The 12,721-nt window shown below is 39.6% G+C and overlaps 1 protein-coding gene across 3 annotated transcripts in view; it reads right to left on the bottom strand.

The window, feature by feature from the left end:
• Positions 1 to 5,106, bottom strand: part of SYBU (syntabulin) — a 108,660-nt gene extending 103,554 nt beyond the window's left edge. The window contains exon 1 of one of the 3 annotated variants that reach the window (XM_079130930.1): positions 4,912 to 5,106. Coding sequence is in view for 1 of the 3 variants with exons in the window: in XM_079130934.1 (XP_078987060.1) it covers positions 4,912 to 4,936 (25 nt within the window). In the remaining 2 variants the exon portion in view is untranslated. The remainder of the gene's footprint in view (positions 1 to 4,911) is intronic. The other 2 variants (XM_079130931.1, XM_079130934.1) reach the window with 2 other exon arrangements.
• Between the last annotated feature and the right edge of the window lie 7,615 nt (positions 5,107 to 12,721).

The raw sequence follows: 12,721 nt of genomic DNA on the forward strand, positions 1-12,721 counted from the left end.
TCTTATGGAAAAATATAATGGCCTTTTCAAAGACATGCATCACTGTGATAAATGCATTTAAGTGTCATTAGGTTTAATGGTGCCTACTCACTCAGACTATCATTCCATACCTTTTAAAGTTAATTTAATGTGTATTAATGGTATGAAATTACGAACTGAGTTTCCCTGGGCACAATTTAAACCAAGAAACAAGGGAGAAGACTGGTTAATAGTACATCCCACTCTATTCTTCATTTATACTACAAAAGATGTTAGCTCTGCCTTTGGGAAAGAAATGCTCAGTTTGTAAGTTGAACCTAAAATTGATTTCTATAGTTTTAACTCAGAAAATTGTCTTTGGTTGGATCACCAAAGGTTCGTCATTTTCTTCAGGGAATAAAAACTATGTGTTCTTCTGAATTTAATCTGGGAATTTAATCTGAGCATGTGTTCCAGCCAGAACTACTCAGCTCCGACTGCTTTCATTTCATTTTCCCAGGGAAGCCAGAAATTTGGAAATTTTATGTGAATTCTCTTGATTTGTTAAATAAATTAATTAATTTCAACCTTTTCATTAGTGCCCCATTTTTTTGTTTGTTTCTTTGTTTTTATACCAGGGATTAAACTCAGGGGCGCTTTACTACTGAACTACATTCCCAGGTCTTTTTATTTATTTTTTGAGACAGGGCCTCACTAAGGTGCTGAGGCTGGTTTTGTACTTGCAATCCTCCTGCCTCCGCCTCCTGAGTCACTGGGATTACAGGTGTGTGCCACCATGCTTGCTCCCCTGATATTTAAAATACATCTGTAGACTAAATCTGGCCCACAGGTTGTCAGCCTGGGACGTGGTGAGGTACATGTACTTCATTAACACATCTGGGAAGGTTTCACATATTATTACTAATGGGAATTTCTGATTAAATGACAGCAGAGATACTACGACCAGATGAATTCAAATCTAATCTCAATATAAGGATAACTGAATCTTCCCAATGATGAAATGGGTTGCCCTAACACTAAAGTATTCACTCTAAACATAATTTGAGGTTTCTCAAGATCATAAATGGACAAATAATCTAGAATCAAATTTTTAATGAATGTCAATATGTTCTCTGAGTGCTCTGCATAGCTCGACTTTCCTTTTGCATTACTCCCTGGACAACTCTCCAAAGCCTTGACATTGTACAGGGTCTCTCAAATGTGCCAAGTGTACGAGTGGCGGTGCACACATGATTTTCTGGTGATCCTCAGATAAGTCGCTTTAGAAGTTGTATATTTATTTTTACACATTAGGAAAATTATAACTAACATATAAAACCTGGCATTTCATAGGTATTACTTCTCAGAAAAAGGCTAAGTGAAAAAAACAATTTGTCAATTTAAATAATATTAAATAAATAATAATAAGTTCACATTCAGACATAGTAAAAATTGTGAAGTATACTAGTAAAACCCAGGTTCTGGAAATCCTGCTTTCTCACCTATAGAAGGATAATTCTTTGGTCAGAAGTGTGTATACAGAGGACTTTTTTTCCTTTGCCAGCACCTGCTAGGAACTCAGTCTATGGGACCACTGAAGATTTCACTTTCTGTCTCATTTGTGAATACATTTAGATATTTTGGGATTACTGCTATTGGTGGCTAATCTTCACCTTAATGTTGGTGAGAATAGCTCTAAAAATCTATAGAAGGTTTTTCAGATATTTTAATTAATTAATTTACATTCTTAATTTCTCTGAAAAGGATAAATCTTTATGAACACCAGTTTCTTTCTATAGAAAGCCAATTCCCTATCATTTCTGCTGGGTGATGGCTGTGGGTTCAGTCACCCGAAGCACAGCCAGCAAGAGGAAAGAGCAAGGGCAGACCTAAGACCTCAGTGTTTTCATACAGCAAGGGGGGATAAAAAGAGAAAGAGAGAGAGAGAGAGAGAGAGAGAGAGAGAGAGAGAGAAAAGAAAGTAAAAGCAACCTGTTTTTTATTTTAGCATAATAACTATTTAAAGGAGATACTTTCTCCTTTCCCCCCAAATTTTAAATAATCAAATTTAAAACAATATCTATTGCTAAGATGTTATTTAGTATCCTCAGGCTATACTGATAGCTTAGCATAAGAAGTGTTATGCTTTGGATGTGAGGTGTACACCAAAAGCTCATGTGTCAGACGATTCAAAAAGGCTTAGAGGTTGAATGGTTGGGCTATGAGAGCTTTAACCCAATCAGTGAATTAATCCCCTGATGGGATTAACTGAGTGGTAACTGAAGGCAGGAAGAGGGTGGCTGGAAGAGGTGGGTTATTGGGGGCATGCCTTTGATATATTTTGTATCTGAAGGGTGGAGTCTCTCTCAGTGTCCTGGTGCCATGTTCTCAGCTGCTTTCCTCCGCCACGCTCTTCTGCCATGATGTTTTGCCTGACCTCAAGCCCTGAGGAATGGAGCCAGCTTTCTATGAACTGAGACCTCCGAAATCATGAGCCCCCAAATAAACTTTTCCTCCTCTAAAATTGTCTTTTGCTTATAGCCGAAAAAAAATTGATTAAAACAAGAAATAATGCCTTAAACATATGCATGATCTTTTAAAATATCAATAAAGAACCATGCAAGTACTAGTTTATAGTATGTATTAAATAAACAACATACATACAGTAAAACAAGTTATTTTGTGTACAAATTTAGAAAAATAATCAATGTTGGAATCTGGTGTATTTAAAAAATGACCTTAAGGCAAGTTTTCATTTTGAAATAATTATAGACTCATAGGAAATAACAAAGATAATACAGAGAGGACCCATGCACCTTTGACCCAGTATCCCCCAATGGTTGTCTTTTACATAGCTATGGTATGATATCAAAACCAGGAGATTATCCTTGGTGAAATGTGTTTATAGCTCTGACATTTCATCACACATAGATTGTGTAATTACCACCACAATAAAGATACATAGTCCTACCACCACACAAAAATCTCTGCCATGCTACATTCATTTTCCTCTCACAACTCTATAAGCTCTGCCAATCACTTGTTTGTACAAATTGTGTGTGTGTTTGTATGTGTGTGTGCATCTCCCACACTACTGGATACTGGAAGATAGCTGGTTCTGTTTGCCACCTGCTAATTATTCAAACCCCTAGACAATTCAATGCAGGCTTCAGTAGCTCACCTTCTGTGGTTTGAACCTAAAATGTGCCTCGAATCTCATGTGTTGAAGGCTTTGTCTCCAAGGCAGCAGTTTTCAGAGGTGAACCTTTGAAAGGTGATTGTATTGTGAGGGCTCTAACCCTCTAAATCATAATTTCATAGACTAGTAGGAGGTGGTGGAAATTTAAGACATGGAGTCTGGTTGGAAAGAATGAGTCCTTGAGGAGCAGACGTTTGCAGGCTATATCTTGTCCCCAGCATCTCCTTAAACTTTCTGCTTCTTGGAGGCCATGAGGTGAGAAGCTTTGCTCTACCATGCACTTTGTGTCATGTCTGGGTCTTACCACAAGTTCAGAAATAAAGAAGCCAAGTGACTACGGACTAAAACCTTTGAAAACTCTGAGCCAGAGTGAATCTTTCCTCCTTCAAGATGTTTTTCTCAAGTATTTTGTCACAGAAACAGGGTTGACTAACACAATATTCATAAAAATGAAGTTTTGACCCATTTTTAGGGGGCCATTATTTAAGACCACATCTTTTTTTTTGTTTTCAATCATGATTTTACCTTCAAACTGTTAAGTGCAAGTCTAATTAAAGAAATATGATGTAAAAATGTGAAGAGCATCACGGATAGAACAGTGCGTTGCCCATGTATTTTTCATTAAAGTAGTGTCATTGTCAAATAAATTAAATAATCAAAAGTTGCATTATAATAATATATTGCTGCTCCAAATTCCCAAGCACATAAGAAGAAAAAATGATTTCACTTTGTCTCTTCTCTCGCCAAATGCACATATGGCAAAAATCTGGCACAGAAGACACCTAACTTCTTTTGTCCCCAAGCGTACTCTTTGAGAAAGAAGAAGCAAACGTTTCCAAAAATGTGCCTGGCCAACTATCTGAGTTGGTAATGCTGCAGCAAAGACTTTAGGTTTGAAGATTCTGAACTGTGGGGTTTAAATTCAGCACTTTACTGAGAAGGGAGTTTCAGATTCTGAAGTTGCACACCACCCAGGGCCAGGGCCAGGGCCAGGACTAGAGGATCATGAGGAGCTTAGTGGACTCTCCTGCTGTATTTGACAACACCACCTGCTCTGCTTGGAAGAAGATAACATCAAGAAAGCAGTTTTCCCCAAGAGACACCCTCCACTTAAAGTTTTTAAAAATCCCTGCCCACGCATCATTTTAAGCTTATAGATCTCTTCCGCTCTACAATTCACTCCTATTTTAAATTCAAACCTGTTGATAGCATCCAACACAAGGATGTTTTACTTTTCAACTGAGCCCTTTAACTACATATTGATGAAAAAATGGTTCTCCTTTCTTACCTCCAATAATATATGGAAGTTCCTCTGGGAAGCAGAAACTCGTAAAGCATCCTCTGGGGATTCTGGACTGCCTACAACTTTGGAAAGAACTACTGAGCCCTCTGAAGACCACGTATTCTTTACCTTTCAAAAGGCACCATTTTCAAACCCTGTTCCAGAGGAGAATAGTGTAGGGAGATCTAAAACCGACCCCGAACGCCAACCCTACTTGTCACAAAGCTCAATCATTGTAATAACCAAACAGGGACACTGTCTCCTGAGCTTCCTCTGCTGGGAGTCCCTCTGATGTCCCATTTTCCATGACCTACTTCTGTTTGTCCCTGAGCACCCTGAACACATCCCTCAATGGAAGGGGTGGCTCCATGATCACAGCTTCCCACCTGAACCCCCATTGAACCGAAGACATCAGTTGCCCTCCTGTGCCCACTGGCGCTGACCAGTGCCCGCACAGACGCCCTGGACTTACCCTTTCTCTCGCAGAAGAGATCCATCGCGCCGTCCAGAAGGAACCTCCGTGAGCCCGGGAGGCCGGGGTCCGGCTCGGCCGCCAGCCGGCTGGACCCCGCGGAGCTGCAGGTTTGCGCTCAGAATCTGGGAGCCGGGCCCGGCCCGCTCCTCCCGCACAAGCCGGGTGCGGACACGTGGTGCCGCGGCAGCGGGTGCGCACCAGTACCCGCGGCCCCTCGGCTTCTGCAGCCAGCCCGGCGGCGGCTGGGGCTGCGGGCCAAGTGGGGAGCCGGGCGGGAGACCAAAGGGTCAGCACCGGTAGGTGGGGCGCAGCGACGTGGGAGCTAGGAGGACCGAGCGCTGGAGCGGCCAGGGTCCTGCTCCTGGGCTCGCGGGTTGAAGGCCTGGTCGCTGTCGCTAGGTCCCCAGCAGAATTCTCTGCAGGCTGTTTCGTGAAGCCGTTCGGGGCTGGGGGTGGCGCACTGCAGACGCTCTGGGTTCCAGGCAGTGGAGGGGGCCCTGGCAGAGGCAGAGGGTCTGCGTTGCAGAAGCCCACGCTGCTCCGGGCCTGGGGCGGTCTCTGTTGTGGTCGTCACCTTACCTGAGGAATACCTTGTCCCCTCGCTGGAGATGAAAAAGCACTGAAAACCGCAGTGTGCCCTTAAGGGCTGTCTCTCCTTGGGAAAATTCCTCTCGCGATCACAGTCGATCTGGGTGCAGCTAAGGAGACACAACTCAAAACTGGGGCCCAAGACTTGTCTGTGGCTACCGGCTCTTTCCAATTTCACCAACGACCTAGGTGCTGCGTCTAAACAAGATGTCTTCTCTGTTAACCTGATTTCTAGCTTGGCGATAAATGTGGCCATTTATTTTCTGGTTCTCAGGAAATAATTGCAATTGTGTTAAAAATGAAGACCTCAAACAAAAAGCCTCCAGGGACTTACTTAATAACAAGTACAATATAGATATAATTTATATTGTCTTTGGGCAAGGTTGGAAAGACTTTCCTCAGACTGGAGAAAAAACTGGATTCTGATTTGTTAGTCCAAATGCAAAACTAAGGATCAACTACACATCTGCCTTCCCGGGAAGGTGGGCTATTGAAAAGTTCCGCGGGAAGATTTTGGTTTCTTTTAGAATTGCTGGAGTTCCAAGTAGCTCCATCAAGAATGCCCAACACTATTAAAGCTCTTTGTGATGAAACTCGTTGCATACTCCCACCATAATTAAGGGTCAAGGGCAGCCACCATAGCTGGCTAAAGGCTCTGTTAGGTGAGTTTCTTGTTACTTGCTTATTTTGGATTAATCTTCATTTTTGCCTCTACAAGGAGTTTTCTGTATAGAAGGCTGCTTCTTGATAGTAGCACCCCTGTCCTGTATCTACCTCTTCTTCTTCCCCTCCTTCCCCTTCATGTCATATTCACTAGAGTTGGGCACACACAAACAGCTTAAAATACAATGTACTTATATATTCACTTGAGAGAAACTTACACTACAAGTCTGTAAAAAAACTGAAACCCAGACTCATGTGTCTACTGAACTTGGCACATGTTAAGAGCATTAAACATTTTATTTTGTTGCCTTAACTCAATTTCATTTGGTCATCTCTTATCTCATCTCTTATTTGGTCATCTCTCTGATTGTAAGGTTCACTTAAGATTTCTTCTCTATGGTGCTTTGTAAGTCCTGGAAATTCCCTTGAATCTCATTGAAAATAACAGATTCATAACACAATGGAACCCATCAAAACAACAAAAATCTTTTTGTGTGCCAAATCTTGACATTACTTTCTTAGTAGGTGCCTCACCCTACCCCCACCACTTCTACTCAAGATCCGGCTGTTGAGTTCCACCATTCCTTGCCCTTTGAAGGATACATGTCCCTCCTATGACTTTGGTCAAAACCAATGCTTGCCCAGCATTCCTTCACCAGCTTGGTTTAGGTTCTTTTAGAGAACCTCCTGGGAATTTGGTTCCTCTCTTCTTTCTATATTTCAGGCTTCCAGGACTCTGCATCAGATATTATTTCCACTGAATCCTCACTAGCTCTTTAAAGATAATTCTGCAACTAAAAACAAAGTGTATGGAAATAAAGGTGCGTTGGAAATGTGAGATTAAAAATAACCAGTCTCATCAGGTGTGGTGGTGCACACCTGTAATCCCAGTGGCTTGGGAGGTTGAGGCAGGAGGAGGGAGAGGTTCAAAGCCAGCATCAGCAGAAGTGAGATGCTAAGCAACTCAATGAGACCCTGTTTCTAAATAATATACAAAATAGGTCTAGGGATGTGGCTCAGTGATTGAGTGCCCCTGAGTTCAATCCCCAGCACTCCCCCACACCAAAACAAAACAAAACAACAACAACAACAACAACAACAAAACTCAGTCTCTGCCTTTGGAATGGTACAGTTTTCTTTATAACAGGTATTTCCACCTGTTTGGAAGGAAATACTATTAAATTTTTATTCTGAAGCCTTAGGAGCACTGAGAGTGTCTTTGGAGTTTCAGGGACAAGGTGGGATGGGTGGGGAGTAAGGGTTGTAACTGGGGAAGAGGGAAGGTGGACATGCGCTGATGTTGAGTTCCTGCTTGGGAAGAGTCAAGCAGACTAGAAGATGGGAAGAAGAAAGGGAAAACTCCTATTTAGAATGGTGTTAATCAGAGTGGGCACAGCTCTGACTGTGTGGTGGACCAGTGGAGGGTCTCACCCAAAGGAAAGTTGTTCCTCACTCCTTGTCAACATACCTTCTCTCCAGTGCATCATCTCTATGAGGACCTTCAGAAATTAAGAATACAATAAACATCAAAAGGAAAATATCTAAGCACAATACACTGTTTCTAAGTCAGGACTCATACTTCGTTGGCTACCCAAATGCCACCATCACTTCCAAAATATCTTTCCCTACCACTCATTTCTTTCTGGAGTCTAAGTTTGAATTGGACTGAAGAAAATTCCATCTTGACTTCTCTAACCTGAGAAGAATGTTAAATAAACATCTCACAAGTCAGAGGGTTCAAATGGTGCCAGAGCCACATATTAGAAACCCCAAATTAGAGGAAAACTAATTCAGTTCAAGTGATTGCAAAGAAATGCCAACCTTTCTCTCTTGGAACTAAAGTGTAATTGTCTTGTTCTAAGAATTTTTGACATTCAGTTCTTTACTGTTTTATCAAAATATGTAGAACTAGTATCTGTCTGTAATTAAGTTACTCATTCAACACCATTTATTTAGTACCATTTTCCAAACCTATTTTGTCTTCCCCTTCCCTTTATTTCCTGATGACCTGTTTGCTAAAGTGTGATCAGATTGATAAGTTACTTCTTCAAGATAACAGGATGGGGAGGAGCTCCCATTGACTGATTGTATACTATATACCAGGCACTATTTTACATTGTCCAATTTAATTATTACATTTTCTTAAGTAGTTATTCCTATGTACTTTATTGGTGAAGAAAAGGAGGGTATGACTTGTTTACAGTCACAAAATTAGTAAGTTGTGCAGTGGAAATTTGAAACTAAATATTTATAATTATTCTGTATTACTATTCACTGTGGAGGCTTTCTGGAAGCAATGCATCTACTCAAAGAACTACTCAAATGGGAAAATAGTGAGCGCTATTGAGGGATGGGAAGGGAGTAGAATTGGTCATGTGGGTCTTTTGTGCAATAAATGCAAACATTCAGTAGCTCTCTCTTTTCTTACCGAAAGGGCTGGACTAATCAAAATCATTGCAAAGACTGGGAAACAATATTAGAATGCCTTAAACCACATGATGATTTTATTAATTGAAAAGGAATTTTGTAGAAAGATCATTATCAGGGGTCTACATCATAGCTATGAAAAAATTAAATATTAGCCATCAACTTTTGTTCATAAAAAGACTTTTTTTTAAATGAAATGAGGTTCATGGCGAATTTAAACATGTCGTATATGCCTACTCTGGGTCTCTAGATCCCCATCTGTAAAACAGAAATAATAAGTATAATTCTCCAGAAGTTTGAAATGAGTGTAAGGGAACCGTGAAAAATAAAGTATTTTGTGAACTGCAAATACACACACACACACACACACACACACACACACACACATGCAAGTACTTTGTACATATATACATATATATGTATTCCGGTTTATGACAATAAAAAAGCTAAATAGAAATAATAGTGAATTGAGTGGAAAAAGAATATTTTATAATTTATGTCAGCTTTGCACACACAGAGTCATGAAATTTTAACATAGGTATATAAGAAATTTCTAGGTCATTCATTTCCCCTCATTTTGTAAAGAAGAAACAAATGCCTAGGGAAAGGAATTTATCTGCAATCACATCACATACTTAAGAATATTGTTGAAAATTCTAAAATAATAAAGTGGTACTGTGGGAATAGGTCAGTATTTATTGAGTGGCTATTATATGCCAGGCAGTTTTAGATGTCAGGAATATAGTGATGAACAAAATAAATAGTATCCCTTCCCTCTAAGAACTGATATCCTAATGAAGAGAGTGAGATAAAGGAAGTGTGAACAAACAAGGTCATTTCAGCCACTAAGTGTTTTAAAGCTGTTAAAATAGGAAACGTGATAATGAGCCACCAAGCTTAGCTTTTCAGGTATCACTCCTAAAGTGACACTCAAATTGGGCCTAAATGAGTATGTGGAGGTGATTTCAATGGAAAGAAGTGAAAATACTTTACACATGTTTAGATACAGAGCTGACAGGTTGTACTGATAGTTTGAATGAGCAGTCTACTCACAGAAGGAAGAATCAAGGGTGATGCCTGTTTTTTTTTTTTTTTTATTGTAAACAAGTGAGATACATGTTGTTTCTCTGTACATGGCATAAATGATGCCTGTTTTTTTGTCTGAACAACTTTCTGTTTGGGTCACATGCATTTTCAAATAATAGTTGATCATCTGGATGGAGTTGTTGAGTGGAAATCTGGAACTCTGGAGAAACAGATGTTCAAATTAGAAATAAATTTTGTTTTGTAGTGCTGGGGATTGAACCCAGGGCCTTGTGCTTGCAGGGCAAACACTCTACCAACTGAGCTATATCCCCAGTCATAGAAATAAACATTTAAGAATTACATCTGAACTTGTAATTCTCTTATTGATTATTGATTCTGTTAACTGATTATTTTAACAACTGCATATTATTACATCACATGACCATATGATGCTTTCTGTCAAAATGTAGATACTCACAGGGCCACAGTTTCATGCAAAGAAGTAGATTTATAGCAAATGCAGATTGATATCTGTCAATTTTAAATCAAGATTCTAGGGATATCAAGATAACTGTTAAAGGAACAGTAAGCACAGTAGCAAGTTTCTAAGACATGGGTATAAAAAAGATTAGAGCAGCCTCCAGCTTGTTGATGATGCATGCATCAGTGTAGGGTTGTGGCCAGGGCACTATATTGCATGTCAGCTATAGTTATAAAGGTTGTTCAAAGGTATTGGACAGTATTAAAACACCAATGTATTTTTCACAGCATTGCTATATACACATAATGTTAGGATTGGGATGTGAGGTGTCTCCCAAACGTTCCCAAGTCAATGCAGGAATATTCAGAAGAGAAATAATTAGACTATGACAGCTGTAACTTAATCAGTCCATCCTAGTTTTGATGGACTAACTGTTGATAGTGTAGGCAAGTGGGGCTGTCTGGAGGAGGGGGTCATGGGGCATACCAGGGAAGAGTTTATCTTCCTTGCAGTTCCTTCACCTCTCTGTCTCCTTCGCTGTTACCAACTGAGCTGCTTTCCTCTGCCATGCTCTTCTGCCCATTACCTCAGGTCTAGGGCAATGGAGTCGGACTGACAATGGACTGAATCTCTGAAACTCTGAGCCAATGAATTTTTCCTCTTTTAAGTTATTATTGTCAGGTATTTAAGTTGTTATTGTCATTACAATGGTGAGCCCAGTAGTTGTGATAGAGCTTATATGGCTTACAGATTCTAAAATCTGTCTCATCACACACACACACACACACACACACACACACACACACACACACACACACATATATATATAAAACATTAATAAATGATATAGAAATAAACGGATAAATGGCAACCCTGGAAAGGGGAATAACTCTGACTTCTGTAACTTGTCATAACCAATGTTAAACAAAGAAGCTCTCCTAGCTACTGGGCTCCCAACTGTGTCTGCTAATTTTATTTTTATTATTGTAAAAATTTCTATTGTAGAAATGCATCACCAGACTTCTGCATTTTATGGAATTAAGGTTTTCAGTTTACAAGCTGGCAAACATTAGAGGCCAGCAAACCAGAAACCAGTAAGCTAATTTTCTACATTTTATTCAACCAGTGTGACTCTTTGAAAGGGTTGATAGTATATATTGTTTACATTTATGTGTACAGCAGCTTTATTCAACCATAGTCAAAAGCTAGGAACAAACTGGATGCCCTTACATGGGTGAGGGATTAAACAAGCTGGTTGATCCATGTAATGGAATAGTACCCCGCAACAAGATGCTGTGAAAAATTGGTGCATATGACCACGCTGATGAATGTTATGCTTAGTGGGGTAAAGAGCCAGTATCAAAAGTTCGCATACTGACTGTATGATTTACCAACATAGTATTGTTGAAATGACAAAATAATTACAGACCTGGAGAAGAGATTAGTAGTCCAGGCTTAAGGAAGGACTGGGGAAGAAAGTTGCCATGATTGTGCAAAGATGACAGGAGGGATCCTTGTAAGGGGAATACTTTGTATCTTGACTATATCCCCATTGATTTCCTGGTCGTGTTTTACTGTAGTGTTACAAGATGTTCCTGCTGGGGGAAACTGGGTAACTGGGTTTATAGGTGATCATGTTGCCAAGGGAATAGAATTTAAGTTACTCACCTCCTAACTCTATGTTCACTAACACCCAAATACAGCAATGCATTTCATAGTGAAGTTTATGATCAAATGCCATTTGGCTTTAGAGATATTTGAGGGCTTGCTGAAAATTTGGATTTCTGGAGTCTACTCTTCACCAAATACATAAGATTCTCACATTAAATACACTTCTCAGGTGATTTAGATGGATACCAAATTGCTAGAATGACAGAGAAATGGGCGAATTAATTTAAAAAATTAAGAGAAAACAAGCATTAGACATTTTTTTCTGATTTGTAGTTGTATCACCTAGTATAGTGCCTGATCCATGGAAAATGATGTTTATTGTTTGTTACATATTTGTTACATTGACTATTTATTTTTTTTTAATACTTCTAATGCCATAGTGAATTCTTGCTTTGCATGCTAACATTTTTTTCTTGGAAACATCTTGTAAAATACTCAAACCATCCTCATAATCACTGATTGAATCTTGTATACAGGAGGCACTTAATGAATATCTGTTACATGAATGAGTAAAAACATGTAGGACAACTCCTAATCATTTTTATCTCAGAGAAGTGGGCTTCCTCCAATTTCTGGGAAGTTGTCTTCTATCCCTGAAGGTATCTTAGTTTGGGATCAGACTCTCTGCATTTAATTTTTGCCTAAAATTCCACATGACCATGTTTGAATTTCTAACCCCCACAGATTTCATTGAACCCTGCTTACTTTAGATTTGTAATCTATAAAGTAAAACAGGTTGCAGAGGTCCCATGTGGGGTAAAACACATGGGGTTACTTTGAAAGCGATGAGTGCTTTGCAAATCTAAGTTACTGTTATTTTTGTTCTCTCCATCAAGGTCATCCCTACCAAGAACTTTTCCACCTGCCTCAATTCTTGGGAGCACCAATTACTGTTCATTTACCTGTGGTAAGTTTGCAGCAAGAGTATACTTTTAAAAAATATCTGTCCAT

The sequence above is a fragment of the Sciurus vulgaris genome (genome assembly GCF_902686455.1).
Source record: "Sciurus vulgaris genome assembly, chromosome: 1".
In the NCBI taxonomy this organism is placed as follows: domain Eukaryota; kingdom Metazoa; phylum Chordata; class Mammalia; order Rodentia; family Sciuridae; genus Sciurus; species Sciurus vulgaris.